Source organism: Pelmatolapia mariae, linkage group LG22 (assembly GCF_036321145.2).
Source record: "Pelmatolapia mariae isolate MD_Pm_ZW linkage group LG22, Pm_UMD_F_2, whole genome shotgun sequence".
NCBI classification, from domain to species: Eukaryota; Metazoa; Chordata; class Actinopteri; order Cichliformes; family Cichlidae; genus Pelmatolapia; species Pelmatolapia mariae.
Window position 1 is genome coordinate 30,135,705 of NC_086245.2, and position 27,996 is coordinate 30,163,700.

The 27,996-nt window shown below is 39.2% G+C and overlaps 1 protein-coding gene and 1 long non-coding RNA gene across 7 annotated transcripts; both read left to right on the forward strand.

The window, feature by feature from the left end:
* Positions 1 to 3,763: 3,763 nt before the first annotated feature.
* On the forward strand, positions 3,764 to 14,935 carry tent5bb (terminal nucleotidyltransferase 5Bb). Its single transcript, XM_065471304.1, has 2 exons — positions 3,764 to 4,197; positions 12,452 to 14,935. Exons 1-2 carry the CDS (start codon positions 4,042 to 4,044, stop codon positions 13,475 to 13,477), a joined length of 1,182 nt encoding a protein of 393 aa, XP_065327376.1. The 5' UTR covers positions 3,764 to 4,041; the 3' UTR covers positions 13,478 to 14,935.
* Positions 14,936 to 21,585: 6,650 nt separating this feature from the next.
* On the forward strand, positions 21,586 to 27,996 carry LOC135933250 (uncharacterized). Of its 6 annotated transcripts, XR_010573701.1 has the most exons (8): positions 21,586 to 22,156; positions 24,017 to 24,211; positions 25,324 to 25,444; positions 25,599 to 25,804; positions 26,501 to 26,662; positions 26,932 to 27,056; positions 27,161 to 27,262; positions 27,405 to 27,996. It is a non-coding gene; the product is annotated as an uncharacterized LOC135933250 (long non-coding RNA). The 6 variants fall into 6 exon arrangements; XR_010573700.1 differs by having other exon boundaries at positions 25,310 to 25,804; XR_010573699.1 differs by having other exon boundaries at positions 25,324 to 25,804.

Genomic DNA, 27,996 nt, shown 5'->3' on the forward strand with positions numbered 1-27,996 from the left:
CTCTGACACCACTTTTATTTTGTTTTAGCTATTCTGGTCTTTTATCTCATTTGGATGATGTTTGCATGTGTATACACGTATACACATATTTTGTGTTCACGTATGCTTGTGTGTGCATGTGCACACTTTTGTATATGTATGTGCATATTTGCATGTACACATATATTTTTACAAACATATATGGATGTCTCACAATGTTTTCTATAATGTTTTCATCTTATCTATTTTAATTATTTCTATTTGATTATATTATCCCTCTGTTCAGCACTTTGGCTGACACTTGATGTGCTATATAAATAAAGATGACTTGACTTGACACTTGTGTTGCAAAACTGTAATAACTGGCAGCTGGCAGCTCAACTCTGCAAGAGTCAAAGATCTACAATATCAGTATGTGCAAGTAAGTGTAACCTACACGCACTTTCAGCAAAAATTCGATACTCATATTCCTACTGTTAGTTTAGGGTAGTAGCTGCAGTTGCTACTTTTACGGTACTGTAAACTATATTGTAATGTAAATACATACGTAACTTGGAGTGCATATACTGAAAATACTCAATTTCTGAAATCTGTCTTTCTGTATCACTTGCACTAAATTACTTTATATCTATTTTAGTGTTTGAACGGATTCCATGGCGCTCTATCTTAAATTGTTTGATGCAGTGTCTAATCAATGGTCTGTGGTAAATATATTTTTACTTGCAGTGTGTATGATCTAAACACACTGTTTGATTTTGACCACACAATAACTGAATTTGAGGTGATGGTTTGATTTTGAAAGAAAAGTCTGGCCTTTTGTGAATGCAGTTTAAATTTTGGGATTTGTGTTTAAGATTTTAACTGAACTCTCATCATAAGCCATTGTTCAAGAAGGGAAAAAAAGAGAAAAGGCTGAGGTGACCCAAATTACACAAGAGTTGGACTGAAAATCAGTAGTAACAGGTCTTATACAGTAATGAATCCAAATTTGAAATATTTGTTTCAACTCTTCAAACATACATTCAGAGCAGTTTAGGAGAGAAATACAACAGTGTGTACACGATGGAGGCTCTTTCATGGTTCGGGGCTACATTTCAGGCAGTGATATTAAGGATATTGTCAAAATAGATAGAATTATGAACACAGAAAAGTGCTGTCATATTTTGATCAAGCATGCAATACCACAAGCAAGCACATGCAAGTGTCTGATTGGTAGGTGTTTCATTTCACAACATGAAAATGATTCCTAGCTACTGCCAATGCAGTAAAAGCATACCTGGATATAAAAATACACAATCGAAGACTTCAGTCATGGATTGTCATCCCGAAAGCCCGAACCTCAAAACTTATTGAAGACGAGTGTGACTATCTTGATATAGAGTGGAACAAAAGGCGGCAAACATCCAAAAAAGTAGTCAAACCAAATATTGACTTGAAAATAAAGCATGTATGTTTGTGGATTTCAATAAATCTTCGCACCCACTTTCCATTAGAAGGAATAGGGATTGTCTCAAGACGTTTGCACAGCACTGTACATCTTTTTCATGAAGATCCTGTCAAGTCAACTGGCTTCCACTAGCTTCTGTAACTTAAAGGACATTCTCATTGAAGACTTCCTTTGTGGTTTCATATTAATACAATACAATACAACTAATACTGGGAAATAACCAACTAAATTTTGAACTGCATTTAAAACACAGATTTAGCAATTGTTACGTCACCATTAATGTCACACACAATTGGCTGTTCATTTGAGGCCACTTGAAATAAGCAAAGAAAAAATAAAGAATTACTATTCAAATTAATTATATTATTTTAAACTGCAAATAGTTCATACATTATGTGAACATAAAAGGCTAGAAAATGAGTTGTACTTTAGGTATCAGCAGCTAGAGTTTTAATATAAATAAATAAATAGGAACTATATTCATGTGTACTGTCAACAATAAAAAAACAACACTTTTTGTAGAGCTGGTGATAACAGTGCAGTGTGTGGTATTTGCTATTGCCGGTTGAGTCAATGCAGACTGACGTACAGTATTTACATTATGCACATGATATGCAAATCATGGCAATATTTTTCCATGTTGTCATTCTGCTTTAAAATGACACTGGGGCTTCCCCGTGTTTTTTCTGTCATGGTAGGAGACACAAATTGCTCTTCAGAAAATGAAACAACGACAAAGCAAATTAAGGTCACAAATCCCTTTGTGTCATCCCACAGGGGTCAAACATGAATAATCTCTCTAACACGGGTATGTTGGTCAACCAAAACATCCAGAAATGTGTGAGTCTTCATCATGACCTTATGGTGTACATAATGGTATCACCAAAACGAATTAGGTCATTTTCCTTTGAGCGTGGAGTGAAAAATGGTCATGTCTTCCACTGAGCAAAACTCTTTTCACATTTCCTCTAATTCTGAATTCTAATGTAGTGGTTCCAGTTAAAAGCAACACCTTGTTGCCCATTTTGTTTTTACTCTAAATGAGCGCTCATAATTCTGCAGATCGTGGTTACAATTATACTCCACTTTTTATAAGTTTTTTTTTTAAAACTGTACCAATTACAGAAAATAAAAACAAAACAGACCACAAGTTTCTGTCCGGGAACAAAGGAGGGCTAGTGAAGGGGCTCTGATCTCTTCTTTGACAAGGATGACTTGGGGGAGCAGTTTAAGATGAAATGCTATTAGCTTAACTTTCAGACAGATTGCCATGAAAATGTGTGCATATACTTGGAATCAATATAGAATACATGTTTTAGAAGTTTTGAATGTGAATTTTTCTTTGTTTTCTAGATGTCTGAAAGAAAAGAAGGAAGGCAATAATACAAAGAAAATAGTTTGGGGTAGATGCATGGACCTCCAAAACGTTTGGCTATCATTTAAGAGATCATTGCCGTTGCTATTTAAGGCATAACAATGGCTTTATAACTGTGTAACAATTTTTCTCTAACTTTAGCAAAGTAGTTATTTTAACAAAAATTAATTATCTTTCCTGAAATGCAATTCTGTCATTTTGTCATTGTATCTAAACCTAACCAAACTTTAATCCCACTGTTTACCATACATTCGCATGAGAGATAAATGATGCTAGTCTGCTAACAGCGGGATATCCAGAAAATAGTCCTAGAGGAAAAGGCCAGACGAATGTTGTGATGTGAAGCATTTGTTCATCTTTTAACACCGGCTCAAGAAGTTTCCTTTTCCTTTCTTTTGAAAATAACTCAGGACTTTGGCTTTATAGAAGCATGTTATGATTGCTAATGTTACTGTTTTTAATTGTTTAAGCTTCACAGTATCAAATCAAAAAGGAAATCTGTTATTTTTTTACAATGAACTTTCAGCTTACTTCATTAAAAACACTGAATTTGAATATGATAATATTATGATTTGTTTCCATACATTTTAGTTGCACATATATTTATTTTTGCTTTTTATTTTTGCAAAATGCATTTGAAGTAAACTTCCTTTGTCTTTTCTCCTTCCTATTAAACAGACCAGTGTGAGATGAGGTACTGTATGCAGTTTGGGTAAAGTCTTGAAGCCTGACGTGAGCAGTTCAAGGTTGTGTTTTTTTTATTTGCAAACAGTAATTACTATACTTCCTACAGTCATTGAACATGCCATGTGACGCAAGGGAAGTAGGTGTGTGTGGGTCTGTGTGCAAACGGACTGCAGTCTGTATGCTGAAGCATTATTAAGGAACTGGCCAGCCAATGGGGTGGCGCCCGTTAATCCCTGCTCGTTTAAAACCCCGGGCGAGTCCAGCGGAGGCTCTAATGTGCACAGACAGTCAGTGGAGACAGAAAGCGACGCAGGCGCAGGAAGTTTTGTTCTGGGAATGTGCGATGTTCTAAAAGAGTTAACACATTTTGGAGCTTTCTGAAAGTTTTTCCACAAGAACAGACAGAGAGTGAGAGAGGGAGACGCACTGGGAGCTTTTCACAGCCACTGTCGCCCTAACATCACCGGCTCTTCCTCGTGTGAGGAGAATTGCTTCAAGTTGTTCTAACAGTGCAACGACACTTTCTCTGGACGTCCCGTTGCCTCCGGTCGTCATGTCCTCCGGTGAAGTCTCGGAGCAGAGTCGGCGGGTGAGCGTGCTGTCATGGGATCAGGTTCGGCGTTTGGACTCCATCCTTGGAGAGAGCGTACCGATCCACGGCCGAGGAAACTTCCCCACGCTGTCCGTGCAGCCCCGGCAGATCGTTCAGGTGAGACCCCTCTCACTAGCTCTCTCATAGTCGTTTTGCTATCTAATAAAACGCACTGAAGCAGAAGTGATAGAGAGGAGGGAAAAGTACATCTTCTGTATCCCCATATCGCCCTATTCTCAACAAACAGAGAAAAAGAAAGAAAGAAATTAATGAAAAACTGTTATTTTAATTAATTTGACACAAGGTGTGTTACCTTTTTGGGTGAAAGGCAATTTTAATGCTCTGCATATATAAAGATATTACGCCACTGTAGCTCACAACTGTGTCATATGCCATCTTGGTAATAAAGTTTTTAGTAATTAGGAAATAGCAGTTTACAGTAGTCTGCTGACGGTGGATAAGTGCAGTATATTTATTTTGCAGTGACTGTGGAGTCAATGAGATTTCACTTGTTGCTCCAAAGGTACACAGTAACATAACTTCTAAACAAGCCCGGCTAATCAAAATCAGGCCTACATATTGAAATATTCTGTTTGCTCCACATCCTGCTGTTTTTCTGCAGTAATTTGGATTTGTGGCAGAACTGATAAGACTTTAAAAGATACTCAATCACTTACACTCAGACACATTAGTGGAGATGATCTAACACTGTGACTGCAGTTTTCCACTAGCTCACTAGTGCTTCTCCTCCGCAAGTCCTTTTTTCACAGTTTCTGTGAGATAATGACCACACCACAGTATATTTACTAGAATTGAAACATGTGGGGATTTGCGTGGGCTGCAGTTTTTCCGGACATTAATAGCCTGTAATCCTGGTTCATGTGTTGCTTGAATGATTCATATTTTCTACAGTGTTCATATGGGGGAGGGAAGACCCTTGCACACACACACACACACACACACACACACACACACACACACACACACACACACACACACACACACATTTCAAAGACCCCTATAATCAAAGAGGCCTACCAATGTAATCTCTCCCCTGTAATGCCTTTCTTCCATTATATAGTCCTCTAGGCATAGGGGACCTTAACCATTTTTTCTTACAATGAGCCAGCATTCTTTTTGTGGAACTTTCGGATTAAATTCTTAAGAAAATTTCTTATCCAGAATATTCTTTATCTATTGTGTTTGAGTGCTAAGACATTGGCATACTCAATACTGCTTAACTCAAAACACCAGTAAAGTTTTTTTTTTAACTTACTAAAACTATAGACTGTATGTAAAAGATGGATGTAGCAATTGTGACATCACTCATTGGTTTATTTTTTAATTTTTTAATTTTTTTGGGTGTGTGTGCGTGTGTGTAAATGTTTTACTGTGTTCTTCCATTTTTTTTACACTCACACATTTTACACAATGCTGAAAACATGAAGCTCATCTACAAACAACGTGCCTCCGTCCTGCTAAACTCTGAGCACTATTCCACTGTTTTCACTCAGATATCATTCTGCGTCAGTTTTGCAAATCTCTGAATGCAGTTTGCATGAATTAGCACACATTGTTCACCTAGGAACACTGGCTTACAAAATACAACACGCTGAGTCCCAGTTAATTCACTTCAGTTCAATTCAATTTTATTTATCTGAGCAAGCGCTTTGGTGACAGTGGCAAAGTTAAACTCCCTACTAACAGGAAGAAACCTCTGGCAGAACCAGGCTCAGAGAGAGGCAACCATCTTTCGAAACTGGTTGGGGTGAGTGGATGAAGACAGTGATCAATAATAACTAATAAATATACAAAGAGGTGTATAAACACATAGTGAGTGGAAAAGGTGACTGAAGAAGAAACAGTGCAGTTGTACTTGTTCAGTCTCAATTGGAAGAACAATTCGATCATGTGTCATTGTGTGAAAGAGGCTTCAAGTGACATATACAGGTGTTTTATAGAGGAAGAGGCAGAGCGAGAGGCGGAGGAGGCAGCGGAAAGCAATTCTAAAAATTCTCTTGTTAGTTCAGTTGACATAAATAGTGTGCATTGTTTTGTTCTGTGGAAGAAATAAGTTTCTGGAAATGTGTTTAAGAAAATCTGGGAAAGTACTTTGTTCCATGTATAAATGTAGCAGTGGGAGGTGGCGTCATAACATCTTTGAACCAACACATAGCTGCTATTGTACCTTAATAAAATAAAAAACTAATTGAGCAGATTAGGATTTCAAGTAAGAACAACAATGTTTAAATGTGTAGTTAAGAAGTCACACACATCCAGCTCAAATCTCTACGAAGGAGTTCAAAAAGTATGGAAGAACCTGGCAAATGCTATAGCAGCTTAGCTGATATTATCCACTGTGAGTGTGAGGTCTATCATTTCTTTTGCCAAATGTGAAATGTTAAGATGTCTGCTGGTAGAAGCTATAAAGTGGGCTAACAGCTTCACTGTTTGATCTGTTACTCACAGATGAAACAGCTCATTGACAGAAATATATTAATTGAGTGCAACAGTAAATCCCTGAAACCACCTTCTCTGTGGCAGCTGAACCTGTCAGGATTAACCTTTCTGGTGGAAACCATGAAGGCACTGCATCTATAAGTGTAGACTGATTTGAAATTGTATTCTGTATGACCATGCAGATCCTCTGACAAAAAAAATGAAGTGACACAATGATTCCTGTTGAAAGACTTAATGTCTGCAAGTTGATTTTTATACCATGTGGCCATGAATGGAAACCAGTGGCAGTGTGGTTGGAGGGGGAAAAAGTTTTGAGATTTACGCAACTATCAAATGGTTGACAGTAATGCGGGGTGTTTCACAGTAAATAGGCTGCAACATTCAAAACCACTAGTTTGCCACTTCAAGTCAAGTCATCCCCCTAAGTGATTTTGTAGCCACACTAGTATTTTGTGCTGTCATACTGGGTGAAGTAACTGATGGATCACAGTCCCAAAGGGTCACAGGACAATCTCTTAACAGTGTATTTGTCTAATATCCACATTAAAATAACATCTGTTTGTGGTCTGGTTGTGAGTGAACCCTGGGAGCAGTAAAGGAAAACCTTTGCCGTTACTCACACTTTTGTGAACGTTGACAGCTCAAAGCCAGATCCTGTGATATCCCTCTCAGCAGACTAAACCTACACACACCCAGTGTACTACATACCGAGGAGCATCATATCACATGATGAAAAACGCAGATTACGCGACGAATGCATCATAGTTACGTAAACTGTTGAACGGGTTCATATGTGGAGGCAGAGGTATGGGTTCTTATTTTTCATGAAACCTTGAAACATTACTCCACTCTCCAGACAGTAGCGAATGGCCTGGGTTTGAAGCAGAATATGAGGATGGGATTAGTGCCTGTAATAACAGTGGGCTTGAGGGTTGGGCATGACAAAGTGTTACTGTGGTAAATGGAGAGCAGTCGCCTGAGCCGCTGTTGCCCTTGCCAGACTGTAAACCAACTCCTCAGTAGGCTATTGTTGGGACCGAGCAACATGAAGACACCACATGCTCACAGTTCTCGTAGAGGAGGTAACCTGGGAACATTCATTTCTAGGCTGAATGTTTTTTTTTAGTGTTGATGGTATCTCTTTGGCTGGGCTTTCCATTCATGAGTTGGAGTTTCTGTCTGCTCATTTTAATTTCAAATTGAAAGTTTGCAAACTAAAACTTCCCATCATTTCTTTTGTGGACAGGGCAATGGCTATATCTGGAACACACAAGGTGTAGATTTTATTTTTACATTTTAAAATCCATCCATTAAAAAATGTTCAAGGGTACTCTCTGTCATTACTCACTGCAAACTTTATAATAAATTGTTCATCACCCAATGCCTTTTTCTAGGTTGTATTTGTAAATATGATGCATTCTCAATGAATTACCTGGTGCAGTAAAGGTTACATCAAACCATCTTGTGGTACAAATTAAAATTTTATAAAGTGAATCCTGACCCTAGTTCAAAATCTATCTTTTGAAATCTATAGTTCATTTACTCTGGTCTGAATCAGCTGTGTTTGTAAACTTGTAGCTTTTTCCTGTAGTTTGGCTTCTTTTGACACGAGAAAACTACAAGTTAACCAAAATGTGTGAATGCAAACCACAGGAAGAAGTCAGGGAAGTTCTGGATTAGCTGATAACATGCTTATGGTTCCATTCATGGCCAACATGGTTAGTTGCTACAGCTAGTGTACTCTACACATCTGCTGTACTCTACTGCATCCCAGAAAGCGAACTCAGGCGTATGCTGCTCAGACTTGGTAGCTAGGTTGGATCGAGGTTGGATCAAGTTATCATGTTATCTAAAAAAAAAAAAAAAAAAACCCACTCAGGAGTTCAAAGACCAAAGTTTCTTGGTATTATTGTTTTGGTTTGCTTGATTTTAGAGTTAAAATACAAATACACAGACTACTTTTAAGTATAACTATATTTAAAGCAGCAAAAATAATTACAATGCCATAGGCAAGGACAGCTTGTTATAAAATACAGCTGGCAAAAAACAAACAAACTAAGTGTTAAACATAATGAAATTTAAAAAATGTAAGTAATTACAAAAAGAGTTGCAGGTGTATAAGTTTTAATTACTAGTTTTTCCACCTCAAGTTTTCATACTGAACAGTTTACATGCTTACACCTAAACTATAACGATTCTGTTCCAGTGCTGTATCCGAGTCTTTCAATTTGTGATTTTATATGAGATAAGTGAGATGGTTGTAGGGTTAGTAAGACTGGTTTTTACTAATAAAGCCACATACACTAGAGCGGTTCTCACCAGTTTAATCTTACATGGCTGGCACAGACATCTAATACAGCAAAAGTCCCCTCAAATGGGTCCCTTGGATATATTCCTATCAAATAAAGTTTGAGTGGACTGAGACATTAAAACTTAAGTGAATCCTTGAAGCTGAATCCTTCTTTGAAAACTTTTATCACAAGAGCATCATGTTTCAGCACACAACCCATTCTTGTCTAAGAGCACAGGTGAAATGAGCACCCGTGCATAAGAAATTTGAGGAAGCATTTCAAGTCAGAAGTAAAACCATCATCAGCATCCCCCGCTGTCTGCCAAGCTACTGTACTACTGACTGGCTGGGTTAGTCTTGGAGTGGATTTGAAGGTCAGGGACTCATAACTCCTCATTTGATGTCGCCATTTACTTGGCACAGGGATAATCTGTCTCACTGCCCAGAGCTCTCATTGGCGTCCGGGGGACTATGTGCTGGCAACTGGCTGGGTCATTTCAAACAGCTATAATAAAAACACACTTTGTCCACAGCTTAAATGAAATAGTCAAGGAAACTATTAAGATGCCAGAAGGAAAGTGGAAAGACTGTCGCCAAGGCGTTGTCAACACCAGACAGTCTGGTGTGTTTGCATTTCTTTTTGTAATGTGTTTTTACTCTAACATCACTGTAAGTGTTAGGCTCTCATCAGGTGCTGGTGAGTCATTTGGGAAATGTACCAGCCTGTTTTATGAGTGGTAAAGGATGCATTCTGTGGGGCTAGCACAGCTGTACTTCCCCATACACTACTTTTGGGACTCCCAAACAAACACATTATAGTGTGCTGTTAACTCAAACCAACTGTTTAAGTGTGAGGTCAGTGAAAATACTTTCTGTGGGTTTCCCTTGGATAGGTTAAAAAAATCTCTGCAGTCTTGTCCATTGGACTGAAATCCTGCATAATTTCTCTCTGCAAACATATCTTACCTTTTCTCATTAGATTTTGGAGTAATGGTGTTTCTTTAGTTCATTTAATAGCACAATATACTACATATATCTTGCTGTTCTTGAAGTGTTTGCTTGTTGTTTCGTTTAGGTTTAGGTAACAGAAAACTAGAAAGTAAACTGGATTTGTGGTCAAACTGATTGTATTATTAGAAATATGTTGCTTTTTTCAGAATCTGTAGTTTAAAAGGTTTTAAGAAACTACCATTCAGTTGTCAGGACATGTAGCATTTCATTGTCTGTGTATTAAGCACAGTGCATGATACTGTATGTTAGATTGCCTTGGTATAATCATTACATTTAGTGGCTCCATAGTATAGTAGTTTACACATTCAAGTAATAAGCAAAAGATTCCTGGTTTGATTCTGGGAGGAGACACAAATCCTCGAGTGTTGGGTTAGAAAGGGCCTCTGGTGTAAAATCAAGCATCCAAAACTACTGGCTGTGGTAATTGCTTGTGAATGAGGCAGTAACTGAAATTAGCTTTCTTTTTTAATAATTTTATTTAATTTGTTTAATGTAAATAAACAAGTTTATGAAAACACCAATTTGGGGTTTTAGGTGGAGTAGTAACAAGTTTACTCATCCAGTTCTTCTTATGTGATCTGTCTCTACCTAATGTGCTGGTTACCAGATGTGGTCATTAAACAATGGCTTCAGGACACAACTTAACCTAAGTCACTTGGAATTAGGTGGAATAAACAACAAAATGCATGTGGAAATATGAGTTTTAGAAATCTTTGAGGATTATTAAATTTACTCTGGGTTGGATAAGACTGTGTGTGTAGCTAGTTAAGGTTTTTAAAGTGTTTTGTCTCTCTGATCGACTAATTTATGGTTCTAGTGAAAATAGTAGCTAGGAATAAAAAACAAAACCAACGATTTTTTGATGTGTCAGAATGATTTTTTTTTACTTTGTTCCCTGAATGACCAAATATGGGAGAAAAGTTTAATAAAACCAAAAATGACATATTCTGATATATTCTAATATTCTTGTCCAGGGTTAGAGTTCACCTTAAGGCTTAGAGTAATATTTTAGCATTCAGTATGTGTGCCCTGTATTTTTTGCAGGTTAAACCTAGCATTATGGTTATACTCTCTTTTAGTATATAGGATTACCTGGCTGGATAGGCATTGCTTGTCTCTACGCATTCAGTGAAGAGACATCATACTGTTGAACAGTAACATCAGATTCCCATAACACAGTGAGAGCGTTTTAATGAATTGTGAACAGCTGTGCTTTGGATTTCTTCAGACTTGGCCTTGTTAGTTGCCCCCCCACCCCCTGAGTGTGATTTGAATGATGTAACAGACAGGAAGCACAAAGATCTTAGCTGTCTGTAGTTCTGTAATTTTCCCAAGAACCACAGCAGTGCATCTGTACAGTGTGTTCCAATAACCTTATAAACGCCTTTCTCAATTTGGTCCACATTCATAAGTTTAAAAGTTCACAGCTCAACAGTTCCTTTTATGAGTCACTTATACCAGTCAAGCACAGACATGCCGCATCTTTTCCACATCTTATCTCTGTGGAGCAGCTTTTTGAGATTAAAAAAAAGCTACACTCAGCTGCTCCCTGAAGCGTAATTTATGGTCTCGCAAATGTGTCTGTCCGCGTACACGTTTCTAGTTGCACAGTGAGCGGAGAAGGGTTTTTAGATGTGCTCCTATGTTGTTCTCCAAAATCCTAACAGTGCGTCGCTGGATGTGCATGACCTATGTGCCTGTTGAAGATACATTGATTGACAGGTGGGTTGGAATAGGGTTAGGGGTCACAGTGGAGTTCACCAGGAATGGGAAAACCATGAAAAAAAACTTTGGTTTTACTCGGTTTCAATTCTTGTTACTTGTATATTGTAACTTTGCTTGTGTCTGCAGCTGGCTGATGGACTAACAACACCCCAAGCAAGAGTAGCCCACACACCGGTTGTGGCATATATTTTGTACACTGCCTCTATCACCAAAAAAGCTCTTTATGGGTAGACGGACCGTCCTCAGACTGCCTGAGGACTGTAAATGTGTTACCCCCGCTGAACCATAAATCCCGCTTTATTCACTAGAGATCACCACCGTGAGTAGCTCGACGTATTTGATTTGGCAGATTTTTACACCAGATACACTTTCTAACACAGCCCCTCAGGGGACTGGTATCTCGTCCTGGGACTGAATCTGGGATCTTTCACTTGTTAAGTGGAATTTATGGTGCAGTAGGGGAAACGCATTCGCAGTCACCTGGCAGTCTGGCTTTGGCCTGTCTACTTATAGACAGCTCTGTTGCCAGAGGGAGGTTTGTGGGTGCTCTTGTTTATGCTGTTGCTGGTCTGTCACTTTATAATGTAAATGGAGGTCATCTTTTTGAGTGAGAGACTACACCAATAAGTAGTCACTTAAGTGCCAGTTGCTCTTTAAAAAAGCTGCAGCGTTTCGTTCACTCCAGAGATGTGTTCTTCATGTAAGCCCTAAGCAATAATAAAACATAGCAACTACTTTATTACGCAGTGAAAGATTGAAAAATATATAATCAAACTTAAACTCAATTACACATTTATGCTTTATTGTGCGTTTTACTTTCACAATAAACCTAATAAAGTGTTTAGTCTCTCATTTTGTGTCTTTTCTGTGTGTCTTTACTTTCAGGTGGTCAGGGCTCGACTGGAGGAGCATGGTGTGATGGTACGTGATGTTAAGCTGAATGGTTCAGCAGCCAGCCACGTACTTCATGAGGACAATGGCCTTGGCTACAAAGACCTGGACCTGATCTTTGGCTTGAGTTTGACTGATGACAAAACCTTCCGGCTGGTGAAGGACGTGGTGCTGGACTGCCTGGTGGACTTCTTGCCCAAAGGGGTGTGCAGAGACCGAATCACAGCCCTTGCCCTAAAGGAGGCGTATGTTCAGAAGCTGGTGAAAGTTTGCAACGAGACAGATCGCTGGAGCCTCATCTCACTTTCCAACAACACTGGCAAAAACGTGGAACTGAAGTTTGTGGACACGCTGAGAAGGCAGTTCGAGTTCAGCGTCGACTCCTTCCAGATTACTCTGGACTCATTGCTGCTGTTCGACCGCTGCTCGGAAACAGCCATGTCCGAGACCTTCCACCCTACAGTCCAGGGAGAGAGTATGTATGGAGACTTTAAGGAAGCTCTGGATCACCTCCGCTCTAAGACCATCGCCACCCGCAGTCCAGAAGAGATCCGGGGCGGCGGCCTGCTCAAGTACTGCCACCTGCTGGTGCGCGGTTTCCGTCCATCTTCCGCAACTCAGATGAAACAGATGCAGCGCTACATGTGCTCGCGCTTCTTCATCGACTTCCCCGACATAAGTGAGCAGCAGAGAAAGCTGGAGGGATATCTGCAGAACCACTTTGCGGGCATGGAGGACAAGCGCTACGAGTATCTGGTGACTCTGAGACAAGTGGTGGATGAAAGCACTGTGTGTCTGATGGGACACGAGCGCCGGCAAACGTTGGCTCTTATTTCTGCCCTGGCGTTGCGTGTAATGGCCGAACAGAATGCCATCCCCGCTCTGTCCAACATCACCTGCTACTACCAGCCTGCTCCCTATGTCAGAGACGTCAACTTCAGCAATTACTACGTGGCGCAAGTTCAGTCACCCATGGCTACGTGCAGTAACTCTTATCAAACATGGCTGCCTTGCAGCTGAGCAGTGTCTTTTATCACTGTGTGGAAAGTTTATGTTTCTTTTTCTTTTTTGAACCTTTACTTTGATGTAAGCAGAACATTCATTAACCGAAATGTTCACTGTAAGGGGTCAGTGTTGTGTCGAACAGCCTTGGCTGTAGAAGACAATCCATTCTTCTCAGTGTGAAGCTATTTACTGGGTCTGTGAGCTGTACATCTTAAGCTTCTGGCTCTGCTGCCTTCACGGAATAGGTCTTTGTTTTGTTAGATGATCTTGCGTTTCAAAACAGGAAATTATATTTTCAATGTGTGCCTGTGATTTGTTTTGAATTTTTAAAGGATAATTTGTTAGGGAAAGTGAAGATCGTAAGGAAAGGAGGGAGGCAAATGACATGTACTAAGGTTTGGCCAGACAGGAAGGAATCTAACTGCCAACTCATTGCTCAGGGCATTTTCATCTAAAAAACTTTTGTGCCCTAAACATTCAATTAATAGGTCACACAGCTATTAGCAACTACACAAAGTTTAATTTGTTATTGACCCAGCTCATAAAAGAATCTTCCCTGTCTTGCTGTCTGATCATCTGCATATTTACAGTACAGCCGAATTCACTACCTTATTGTTCTGTTTACATATTTTTCCTGTTGTGTTGAATGATTCTCACTAATGTCATTTTATTAAACGATTCTTTTAAACAAGTGATGATAAGAAAGCCAGTTGCACAAATTTACATATGCTCAAGCATCTAAACCTGCTGCAAGAGGAAAATGTTAGCAAATCGACTGAATTGTGTTAGAAATGCGACAGCTGAAGACATAAAACAAGTTTCAGTAGTATATAGTTATAACAGCGATGGAGCTCTTGAAGCTAGAACATAATGGATCCTAATGCATTGGGATTTTAGGGTGTCAAGCGCTTGGTATCCCTGTAACAATGTGGCTTTGTTATTTTGACCCCCAACTTTGTTGTTTTGCCAGCTCTTGTATCAAAAATATTCCACTAAGTTATATCGATTAACACTGCTGTAAAAAAAGAAAAGAAATCTAATATGAGCCATTATAATTATACCTTTTTGTTCTGGTCTTTCATAACCAATGTGGATGTACATGGAAAAATATGAAGGCTTTATATATGAACTTTTTCAGTTTGTGTCTGATGTAGGCTCGGGTCTTAATGAAATGTAAATACTGGTTACGAAACCAAACTTTTTTTTTTTTGTCATTTTTTTGTTCTGACTGTGGTTTCAGCTGACCTGACTGGGAGGGAAAAGGACCAAAGAAATTCTTTGTGTAGCATGACAAACAAGGACTGTATATGGTTTCAAGTGCCTGAATATGACCTTTGTAGTAGTTGTTATGTATGAACTGTTTTTGGATCTTTTTCATTCAGGTTACTGTAAATTTCTATATCTAGGGTCAGGGTACTTGTTTCATTAAAAAAAATATCAAAAGTTTAACGATGGTGATACTTTGGTCTTTCTTTTCACATTCTTGGAAGAGAAGTAAGATGTAGATGATAAGATGTTGACTCAAATTTGTCTAGAGACGTGCAGAATAAATGCATACTTTATCTCCGGTCGGTGTATCGCACTTTCTCAGTTTCAGTTGCTGTAGATCTCCCTCTATCTATGTTTTGCTATCTTTCTCAATCACACACAAACTGGCTTGTGTGTTGTCTGTGTTCCATCAGCTACACAAAAACACTTATTTGTTCAAGCTCTGTGCCTCCCTTTTTTTTGCCTCCCTGAGCAGTGTTTTCCCATGAGCCTGCACCTGTGCATTAGTCATGTCCTGCTAGCTGTGAATCTGACAAAGGTTTCCCTTTGCCTTATAGTCTCAAAAATGGAGATCTCTGTTACTTTGGATGAGTTGAGCTCTAATAGGTGCTGCTGAGAGCCAGGTGGTAAAATGGAAGTGCCGCCTTTTCAGTAATGTCATGATATACTCAATATATACATGATATACTGATGATGAGCATGCTTTTTATTTATTTCTCCTCACCAATATTTCTCGCCTATGATATTTTGTAATTACTTTTGCATAACTGGGGACGACTTCTTGGTATTTACTTGAGCATGAAATGGCAAATAACTTGACACACCTGCTAAATATTTGTGGGTAAACAAGACATAGTACTTGGTCATTAAGGAAGTGCTGGAACAAATAAGAGAAGTCCTTGGTTATATCCTTATTAAAAGTTCAATTGGAAGAAATACATCTGTCAGAGTGATTAAAGAGGCGAGGTATAAATGCAGCTAGGGAAACAGCCAGTGAGGACAGCTAATCCTCAGTGGATTAGCTGTCAGAATTTTCTCCAAACTGCTACACAAACAGTCAAGGAAACATGTAGTAGGACTCCCACAGAGAGCTCCATGGGATAAGCATGCGTGAACACGGCAACTGAGACGGAGCTTGCCTTACCTTTAACAGCCCAACGATTTCTGCGTCTGGTGGCCAGACCTCAAGAGTCTTTTAGAGAGCTGGGAGGAAGTGTGTAAATGATAATAAACAAACTACAGCAAGTTGTCAAAGTTTAATTTGCTCAAGATTAAGGCTGAACTTGTAGCCCTGTGAGCATGACTCTGTTTATGAAAATGGAGGCCAGTCAGTCTACTGCAGATGGATTGCTCTGAAATTTCATACATAAATTCATATATAAACACATGCATCAGCGCTATAGAGTTTGATGATCTGAATTTGGCTGTAGGCTGTTGACTTCAAACTTATGAAATTTAATGCTGTTTTGCTTCATTCTTTGGTTGCCTTTGATCTACTTAGTGACAAACAAAGAGACTTCCGATTAGCCATCATTTTAGAATCTCAAAGATAGTTTTTACCTGATTATACCAAAAATTTTGGCACAGACGTGAAATTTTGTAAATTTAGGTAAGGGGTATAATAATAATGTATACTTTATTGATCCCCATGGGGAAATTACTCTCTCTGCGTTTGACCGATTCACTCAGTGAAGCAGTGGGCAGCCACTAAGCAGGCGCACTGGGGAGCAGTGTGTAGGGACAGTACCTTGCTCAGGAGTACCATTCAGTAGATTTGAACCCCCGACCTTGCGATCATGGGGGGACCACTCTACCTACTGAGCTATCCCTGCCCCCGAATCTGTATCTGTATTGATGAAGGTGTAGGCACCAGTCGCAAGCTTTCTGTAATAACAACTAGTCCTAACAATACTTAAACTTTGCCAATAGGTTGCAAACTACTAGTTGGTGTCCTGATGACAACCATCATTGTAGCATTGTATTAATCAGAAAATATTTAAAGGTATAAAGAAGTTCTAGACAGGTTTACCTACAATGTGAACATGAATATGCTAACAGTATTGCATATAATTTAGCATGCTAATGTTAGCAATGGAGTCCGGTGCTTTTTAGCCTTGTAAGTATTTGCGGATAACATGATGTTGTCTGAACAAAACACTGTCAAAGATTGTTATGTAGTGACCAAAGCAGCACGAGGTTTTTAGTACGTACCTCTCTGCAGCTAACTTCATGACTGCCAGCAACCTCTGGTAACCACTCGGGTTGCCAACTGTCCCGTTTTAGCTGGGACATCCCATATAATGAGCAAAATTATTTTGTCCTTTATTCTGCCTTAAATATCCAGTATATTGACCGTTACCTGCAACGCCACTGACCAAAAAGATGGCACGCTTAAAAATACCAAAGCTGATTTGACCGCAGTCATATCAGACAAGTGCTTCGTGTCCAGTCACGGCCAGTTTCGCACACCAGATGTGAGGAGTAACACGTGATATGTGATTGTGATTTGCCGTTTAGTCTCCATAGCATAATAAACTAATAATAATAAACTGGATAACTGATATAACTGTATTTACAGTAATTTATTTGAATATTTTTTATTTTTTGCTAATTGTTTAAAGGAAATGCCCATGTGATTTCTGTCATCATTTACTGTATTTTTCTTTATTATTTTAGATGATGTATTGATTCAACTGAATACGAACATTTCACTGCACTTTTATTATAAGAACATGAATATACAGGACATATTTACACTATGCCCAGCTGGTTGTGCATTGTGCTTCTGGTATGCCAGAGTGTGTCTTATTTGATAATTAAAAACCCTAGTAACCACTCATCAATCAGTTGGGGGATACACACTTTTTCCTAGTGATAGGTGGTTACTAGGGGGTCACTGACATTTTAACAAATGGTTTCACAACGACCGCCAGTAACTACTCGCAACCAATCAGGAATTAGACATTTTTTCCTCATGGAATTTGGTTGCCAGATGATCACAGACAGCTCCCTAGCACTGCATGACTGCGTTAATGCTGTAAGTCAGTTCAAACATGAGTTATGGGACTTAAATGTTGTTACGATTTGCACTGAATAAATGTTACATAAATATCAATCTTATCAAATATGCAGCCTCTGACTGGAGAGCCTAAGTGGCAGGGAAATAAAGTTGAAGTGTTTTGTCTTTTGTCTTCTGTTTTGTGCAAACAACACCAGGATGTTAAAAGTTTTCAGAGACTTCAATCTTTGTGCCAAGACCCTCTGCTTGGTATTTGTTGGTACACACAGTTAAAATATGTTCCTTTTATTTTCACATAAAATTCTACAAATGATTAATTTCGTGTGGAATATTTTTTTTTAGATAGTTTTAAAACTCGTAGTTATACAACATTAAAGCAAACCACGACTGAGTCTTTAAGTTAATTTATTCAGTATCAACGGCCAGCAACTTTCTTCAAGAGGAGCAGAAAAATCATGCACCTGAGATTTAAGGCAGTGTAACCACAGCTGTGTTTTTCCTGGACAAAGACCACAGATAAATATGACACTGTGGAAAGCACTGTGGTTCATAGTGTTCCACAGCGCCCACCAGCTCTAAGCAGCTTGGCCTTCTCAGCTCTGTTTTCTCCGGTCTACGTGGGTGGGCCTCCTGGGATGAACTCTCACCACAGACATTGGAACTTAAAAGGTCTTGTTATCATTTTCTCCTCCCCTCATGTGTCAGTCTTCTGCAGACAGTAATCTCTATCTGACAACTGCAATGTGAATGTTGCTCAGAAGTGCAGAAGGTTTGCCGAATAGATTACGGAAATGTCTTCTTTAGCGGTGATAGACACCACCTGTGGGTGGATGGGAAGGGTCAAAACAAGCATAATACCAAGAGTGGTCTCCACTGTACGAGACGTCACTGTTATTAAATCTCAGCTCCCTATCTCGACATACTGGCTGTCAGAGGGGATTGTAGAAGAAAAACAAATTTGTCCTCAGTTGAGATGATACATGGGCGGCTGAATCCTCTAAAAGAATGAATGCAGTGAACTTGAAGGAGGAAGTTAAAGGAATATTTATCTTGGGAGGTGGGGTTTAGGGAAAACTAGAGAGGAAGTCGACAAATCCAAAGTGCTTTCCCTGTTTCAATGGTTGCATTGCAAATTAAATACCAAAAAAGAACAATCACCCACAACTGCAACATAATAAAACAAATTAAATTCTTTTACTCTGAAATGATTGAACTGGACTGATACTAATTTCAGTCTTTTACAGCTGAAGAATGAAGGAAGTGGTGCTGAAATTTTTCTCATAAAGTGGTTTACTGGACTGGGTGGCATTGCTCCATCCATCATCATGTCGTTAGCAAGCGATTCCCAGGAGCTCACAAGATTTCTATTTGTAGCATCTGTGGATATTCAGAGCAGCTTCACCATGGTGATGTTTATTTGTTGTCCTGAAATGCAAAAGAGTTGCCAGTTTCATATAGTGGGCTGTAAAAACTATGCATCCAACTCGGGTTCTTGGTGCACTTTTCGTACCACCGATTGAGTTAAAAACACATTTATTGGGAAATTTCTGTCAAAGAGAGTGTAACTGTTTGACATTTAAGTGACAATATAAAAATCCAGCAATTAAAAAAAATCTGTTGTACATATGTTTTCACTCCCTTTTTGGACGGTTTTTTAAAGATGCTAGCAAGTATAGCACTTCTCTTTTACTTATTTAATTTTTAATAGAGAAAACGTCAATTTCTTTAATAATCAAGTCTAGGTGACCCATAAAGTCAAAAAGTACACTTTTAAAAGTTTCACTAGATTTATTAATAGTTAAATCCCCTGTACAGGACTCTTAATTTAACTTCTAAACATGGACAATGTTGCCAGTGACCTATTTAAGACAAGGGTTAGAAAAGCTTTTCATCTGTTTTTGGATTTTCCCCACATGTGAAATGTCCAATAAACATGAGACTTGAAAGGTAATCTTCTAGTATCTTCTAGTGAGCCTAGTATCTAAAACTAAGCTTGTTTAGCATGTAGCTAAAATTCAAGCTCCTCTGACAGCAGTTAACAGTGTTTAGTGCTGGCAAACTTTCTACAGACTTTGGAAACCTGGATTTGGGTCGTTTATCCCATTCATTCGGGCTGTTTGGTCCCTATACAGATCATATGCTGGGTTTAAGTCTGGCCTTTGCTTGAGTGACTTAACACAGATACCTTTTATGAAACCACTCCTTTGTTATGTAACTAGCTTCTTTTATGTAGACAAAGGTTTATGTATAAAGGGTGCATTCTATACCATGGGACCAAAAATGTTCTCTGGCCTTCTGCAGTAGTAATTATCCTTACAATGTTTGTAATCTGTGGTTCTAGAAGTTAAGAAAAAATGCTAAGTGCACCTCAGTTAATCAATACAAGTATTTATTTCCTTTATGGCAAAATTTAAATTTTCACCCTACACCCTCTAACTTCCAGAAAAGAGTGTACTCCTTTTCAGTTATCTTCAGGCCTTCCAAATTAAACATTTTTAAGTCTGATTTTATTCATATTTCCTCTTTAAAATGTCCTTTTCTGATATTAACGATCTATCTATACTCCCATATGATGTCAGTAAAACAGAAGCAGATGCCCTAAATCTAACCACAAGCTATCCAGGTAACTTGAAACTTTACACCGCATTTCCTCGAGTCCCCAGTAAGACATCTGCCAAAGCTGAAGCAGATCAGATGAAGCGGTGTCGAGATAAGAGCTGAGCAGATGCAGTTATATGCATAATACAGAGCTTCCTTTTATTTATTATTAGGAGCATCTTAAATCATTCTGTTTTGTAGAAGCATTTCCATGTTGTCTTCTTCTTACACTATAAACCAGTCCTGTAAAGGAAAAGAACACCCCCACACATCTTCCTCCAAACCAAATGAAAATGAAGTAAAGGTGACTTTACCATTACTTTTACTCCTATGAAACCACACAGTAGTAAAGATAAAATAATATAATAATAGTGCCAAACTCTCCATAAAGACCAGTTTAGTGATGAATCAATCACCAGAGTCAAAGCAAGTCATAATTTTCCTGTAGTCACACACTCTGTAATTCCTTCAGTAGCCAGATTTATTTTTCCAAAATAAGCAGAACACAATTCTCCTCATGTGAGTGCTCTCCTTTCACCACTTTATTTGTACAAATTAGTGAGTAAGCTATAATTTACAACAACATCACAGACGGTGAGCAGACGCCGCTTTCTGTGTTTTCACGACAAAAAAAGAGCTGGAACACAGACGGGCTGAATGCTGAATTCTGTTGAGTCACTCCCAGACTGCAAATAATGAACTGTATTTTTAAGAGAGTCCCAGACCATCGAGGGTGTAGACTATAAACAAAATGAGCCTCCGTGTGAGTGAACGGCACAATTTTGGGAAAGATGTGCCGAATGGAAATGACACGTCTCGGAATGGCGCAGTATTTTCTTTTAATAAGACACGGTTGCTTTCAGCTCACAGGCATTCACAAGAGTGCTCATGTGAAAGTAACAGTGTGATACCAACATCTGCTCGGACCAAACACCAGCCTGCTTTCATTTGGTTCGGAGAAAGATGGGCGGGGGTGTTCTCTTCCCTTATCCGACCGGTTTCCTGATGGCCACTGTAAACACTGGCTCTCTCAAAGGTCACAGTGTTTGTCACTCTTGGGCCCCCGTGAGGAGCTCTGCTCTCATAAATATTAATGGCCACTGTACCGAATGGGGCCTCTGACTGTTAATATGGGGTGTAGAGGATGGGAGGTAGGGCTGTTCCTTTTAACGCTGCAAGAGCCTCCTCCACTGTGGGGCCATGAGAAAACAGAGGGGAGGGACCTGGGCAACACGTTCTCACTCCCAACTCGTCAAATGTGTGACGCATGGTCAGGCTCCCTCTGCTTCACTTATCGACGCGCAGGGTACCCCCCTCGCGTCGAGAATTGACGTGCAGGGTCCTCCTATTGAACACTATGCTGCTCCCTAATCGTTGTTTATTGACGACAAGAGATTGCCGCGGAAGAGCCTGTTGTCCGTATATTTATACATTTCCGAAATCACATTGTAGTGACGTGTACTAAACACAATATATTATATAATGTAAACAACTACCTGAGAAACAGCAGATACAGCAGCTAAATTAATTATAGGCCATTACTTTTGTATCGTTTATTGCATTTATGGAGGGAGTGGTGCATGCTGGGTAATGGCACAGCTAGCGACCGGGTGACTTTATTCACCCGCTTCGGCTGCTATCGGTCCATACAATGGGCGTTATTAGCAGAAATCAGTCCCATAGATATGGGCCATCCACCTGCTAGATTGTTCAGAAGGTTGTTATCATCCATCCAGATGGAGGATCACTGACAGGAGCGTGGAAGACTCCAGAATCCACTCTGGCTGGAATCCGGTGCAGTGTTACAGGTAAGACCATTTAAACGGACAGCATTTATAGAATGACTATTAAAAGTCAGCGAGTGTCAATAATGTTAATGTGGTTATGTTAGTAATACACCGAGTGCTAATATAACAGCTTTAAGATGCATTTGTAGATATTATTACGTGTTTTACCGTCTTTATGGTGCTAGCTTAAAGTTACGGTGTAAACGTTAGCTTATATTGTAGTAAAGCTGTTACTGTTTAAACGATGTTAGCACAGAAATATTAGCTTCTGTCATGACTGATGAAGTTACTAGTTAATAAAGTTTGCAGTAAAGTGATTAATCGCAGCCACAGATTGACAGTAAATATCCCGATTTGCTTCAATGCATCTCTAATGAATATGTGCAAGTTTCAGTGCTTCGTTTAAAGTGTATGATACTTATACTGACCCAGGGTCAGTGTAAAATACAACCCTAGCTGTGTGAACAAAGCCTGGCTCGTTTAATCCTGCATGACAAACCTCAGGATGCAGGTTCTTATTACTCTTTCCTGCTGGCACACCTGTCACACCTGAGAGTCAGCTAGAAACTTACAGTGACGTGGACATCATGCAAAGACTGCCAGACTCTGTAATACTGTAAATGATCAGTGACTCAGGTTAACACTAAACTTTAAACAGTACCTCTGTGTCTCTGTGTGTGCTGAACATCTGGAATCAGATTGAGTCAGGCTGCATCAGCTGAATCTGTTATTTGTAAATATCAATATTTTTTTATTCAGGTGTGGGGATAATATGTAAGACTGCAGTGAAGCGATGTACCAGATTAATCCCTGGCCAAAGGTATCGTACTTAAATCAGACTACTGAACCAGCCACATCAGCCTTTTGTGAGGTCTGTTTAAAGTAGACTTAAAATGAACTGCAGGTTCCTGAGAGGTGAACTGTGAGCACAGAAACACATGTTCATACATACAGCTGTAGCAAGCTTACATTAATTTTAAATAGACTTGTTACTCTGATGTCTGTCTCTCTGTTAGTCCTCTGACAGACTGGTACCTGTCCAGGTGTGCTCTACCTATGACTACTGGGACAGGCTCTGGCTCCTGTAATAGAAAATTTCTATTATTCTCACTTAAAGTATTTAAGTGCTTATGCATATGCTTAGTTGTGACACTGTTATAGACTGTTCAGTGAAAGTTTCTAAAACTAGATGAACCTACTTCAGCGTCAGCAGTTTGAGAAAACAACTCCCTTTACAGGTGCTGATAAGACCAAGGGCACAAAACAGCATGACCATTGATCCGTTAGGTTTCATAGCGAGGCGCGTGAAGTGTGGTAGGATCAGTTTGTAACTTCCTCCCTCTTCCTTGGAATGCATAAAGATGTAGGAGCACGACTTCTGTGGCAGAGCTGACATGATTGTGAACTGTGATGTTTGATGTGTGTTGGCTCTCCTGCGCGCAGTAATAAATAGCTTGATCACAGCTCTTTCTGTGTTGCAGACTTTATTTACAAAATTCCACGATACCCCCCACCCTCCCACTGTGAACATGAATTGAATATTCAGAAGAAAATGAATGGATAGACTGACATTTGTTTAAATACTTCTAGAAATCTGAGCTGTTGGTGTGGTAATAATATTAGAGCTAGCAATCTTTCTTACTGAATCTCTACTGTGAGTCATGTTACCTGAGATTAATTCTATGTTTACCTGACAGCCTGGACACATGTGCTGTGTGAGGGATGTAAATCAAATCAGATCTTAACTGCTTACATTTAAGGAGCCTGTTCATATTTAATTGTAATATGAACCAATGATTTTCTGATTGCTGATTCTAAGAGAGTCTTTGTGGAAATCCTGTTTGGCTTTTTGTCATTTTAATTCTCTTTTCCATTTTCCAGAACAGTTCTCCACAGTCGCTGTCCACATGGGTCAGTGGGACCAAGCAGCACTCTGCTAATGTGTGGACTCTGACCAGCAACATCCAGCAAGACCCAGGCAGTGTTTTCTATCTCCCAGCTGGAGTTTTTTGTTTGTCTGTGACTGGAGAGTCAGATTTTTGTTGAAGCTGGAGGAACAGCCTCACACTTGCAGAGGTAAGTCAGTTTGTAGAGATCCCTCCCATCTTGACTTTTATGTAGGGCTGCCACAAACGATTATTTTGATAGTCGACTAGTCACCGATTATTTTTGCGATTAGTCGACTAATCAGATCATGCATCCATTGAACGTAAAACGTACAGCTTATTGCACCAGCAGCATCTGCTCTTATATAACTATCATTAGCTTACAGCTTTAAGTGTTTAAGGTATGTGCTAACTAAAAATAAAAACAAGATGATAGTTTATTAAATTTAAATGAAATTTGCAGATTGTTTTGGTTAAGTTTAATAAACTCCTTGTTCTCTAAAATATAACGGGACATCGGAGTATATTCTCGAGCATCTCACACTTCTGATAATCAGTTGTCTGCTTGATGTTTATTCAGCTGTGTAAAAACTATAACTTTAATCTCAGCCAAACCGATTTACTCAGGAACAAATAAAATACTGAAAAAAGCCAAACAATAACATTTTTAAGTTATCTAAGTGACTCATATATCATGTTTAACCTGAGTAGTGAAAGACTGCGGTGGGTTTGAAAACAATTTGCCGGGAGTCCGCTGTTCTCACGGGCTCTAGTGAGGCTTTCCCCCGGCTCGCTATCGAGCTAGTGGGTAACAGACGTCTCCGAAAACGTCGGAGCGCTTTTGAAAATATGTGGTGTCTTGATAAACTGAGCAGATATTTGAAGTTTACACAGCTACATTCTCGCCTGAAAATATGTTAAACGTTTATTTTGTGACCCAGAAAGAATAATAAGATATTAAAACTAACTAGCTGCCGCCATTGTTGGAAACTGAGCAGGGCCGCGCTATGAATTCTGGGACACAGTTTCTTCTTCTTCTGGGTTTAACGCCAGCTGGCATCCTTGTACATGCAGTGCTGCCATCTTCGGTTTCATTCCGTTATTACACTCTTAAATCCTACTACTTATTCCTGCGTCTTTTGGGATCTTACATAGCTTCAAACGATGCATCGACTATTAAATTAGTCGTCGACGATTTTGATAGTCGACGTAATCGTGACTAGTCGACCAATCGTGGCAGCCCTACTTTTATGTGCTAGATTTCTTATCTGAAACACTAATATTTCAGTGACTGCTGCTTAGACCACAGGTTAATACACGCTACTGATCCCTGATGGGAGAATCATCACCTCTGCCAACAAAGAAGCCTGGTGGATATTTGTTTACAGACTGATGATGGGACATCATGCTCTGCATATTCAAAGTTTGTCTCTTGATTATTATTCGTACACAGTAATGTGAATTATGCTTATATCTAGTATAACTGGACCAACCTGGTGCTCTTCATTTCTGGAGGCTGTTGAGTCTGAATGTTGGATGTTGTGTATCTCGTGTTCTCTGGGCTTTGTTGTCCTCAGTCTTTTTGCAGGATCAGAAAACAAAACCAGGATGACCGTAAATGTTTCTTCTCCAATTGGATGATGATAAGACCGTGACACGGTATGCCACCTTTAGTCTTGTGATGAAGCAAAGCTCAGGAAGAAGTGTGATTAAATGGTACCCACATGTGTGCTGCTGAGAAGGATGTACAGGGGTATCTGCAGCCAAATCCAAGCCTCCTCAGGTTAGTTGTAGTTGCAGAATGCTATAGGACTGAGACAGCTGAGGCATCAAATGTTTGATTAAATGGATGAAAAAGAGAAGTTTCTTCCCTGTAATTATCACTTTTTAAAATCTTTAGCAACTTCAAGTCTGTCAGCGTGCTGAGGTCAAAGAAACAAGAAAAGAAGCTTGACTTCAGAGTGTTGTTTACAGTTTTCTGTCATCATGATCTCCCCTGAAGTTTATCGCTATTAGCCAAGCATTAAGTCCACAGTACTGTAATGATGATTCTGACTTTGGTCACGGTTGCATAATATTTTAATAATATGCAATTATTTTTTGTAATTCATATTTTTTCTGTTAATCAAAAATTTACTTTGTGAAATTTGTATTTGAGAATGAAGAATGTGACAATATATTTTTGTTCAATATTTAATTTCTTTCAGTTGCAATTGTTAAATGAAAAAAAAATAATTTAGCAAACTAATTTATCAAAAATATATATACATATATCTGTATTAGTTTTAATACATTAATTTACACCTGTATTGAAAATACCATATTGTATTCATACAGAATCAGTATGGTATCATTGTTTGTCTGATTGCTGAGACTAAGAGCTACTTTGATCTGTTTAGATCTAAAGTATCCAAACTCGAGCTCTAATGTTTCTTCACCCCTGTGTGTGTGTGATATGTGATTTCCTACATGCTGGCAGAGCAGAGCAGCAGTTTGTGCTCACAGATGGTGACGGTGTGGAGAGACGGTGGTGTTTCCTCAGAAGAACTAGCAGAGTCACCAAGGGCACGAGTCCATCTCACCACCTTGACTTGCTGACTGATGCTCGTCTGCACTGCACAGAGGAAATCAACTGACCGAGGTTTGTCCAAATATACATTTCATAACACGGCGTGTTATGAAATGTATATTTGTTTTATGCTTACAGATATGTTTTTCTTGACAGAGGCTCTGCAGAGGTTAGACAAAGCAGAGAAAACGTGTGCTTTACATTTTACTATGATTTACTGGGATATTTGTTGCCTGATGTTTAGCAGGAATGGAGGAATGGAATCAAAGGGAGATGTTTTTGATGTTTTTGTAATGATGTAAGTAAATCTTCAGTATTATTTATTTGCTTGGTTATATTAGGAGTGTTTCTGAGTGAGGGAGAGAGGAGTCATCATCCAGGTGAAGTGACGTGGATCAGTGGATACACTTGTCTCCCCTTTAAAGGAGACACTCTTAGAGAGAGACGATCCGAGACATCCCTAAATGTTAGTGCTTTCAAATACACAAACATTTTTAAAGGACAAAAACGAACATCCAACTTTGACTGTAATACAATTAAATCTTTGCATGTGTGTTTTCAAACTCTCAGATGAGCAGGATATCAGTCTTGGACTGTGTAACCTGCAGGAGCAGCACTGAATGATCACCACACATGAGCATGTTCCTGCAACATTCAGCAGCTTTGCTTTTGGTAAGTAGAGTTACCTAACTACAGTAACTCTAAACACATGCCATCCATTTCTAACGGCCTGGTTACTTCCTGTCAGTTTTTTTAGAAACCATGTGGTCACCTGACCTAACACTGTTTCTTCTTCTTCCCCTTAATGTTGAAGTGTCAAATGTCAAACAGCTGGAGAGGAAACTAAACCAGTACTGGGATGTTTCACCAACACGTGCCAGATGCTGTTCCTTCATGGTTTCATCACCAGAGACAGCCCCGCCCACCTCAGGACCTCGCCATTGATCATGATGATTATAATAATGACAGCGAGCAGAACTAAGACTGTAAAAATCCACGACCAGAATGTTTAGATGCTTTCTAATTATTAATGAATACTGAGAGCCTCTTTCTGTGTTTTGGGTTTTTTTTTTTACCTCATTTGTTACTAACAAAGTTCATCAAACTCACACAGTTTACATTCTGTATGTTTCCATCTTTACCAGCCACACTCTACCTGCAATTAGAAAACAAACCTTAGAAATCGTCGTTTTTCTCTTTTGTAATTGATGATAATTCAGTGAATATACTGCGCTGCTTCCTTTTATTGCGTCACACATTGCTTTAAGTTTTTCAGTGTCCAGTTATTTTTTACTGCTGTTTGAATTCACTGTATGTTTGACCTTGTAGACTGTTTGATGGACTGCTTGTCTTCCTGTTTGTAACCGCCGCCTGTTTTTGACTAAAGATTTGGATTCTGACTTTAA

Excerpts from the sequence above, each read along its gene's own strand:
- tent5bb (XM_065471304.1), top strand. The coding sequence starts at position 4,042 with ATGTCCTCCGGTGAAGTCTCGGAGCAGAGTCGGCGGGTGAGCGTGCTG. Across the intron at positions 4,198-12,451 it reads AGCCCCGGCAGATCGTTCAG|GTGGTCAGGGCTCGACTGGA; the intron begins GTGAGACCCCTC and ends CTTTACTTTCAG.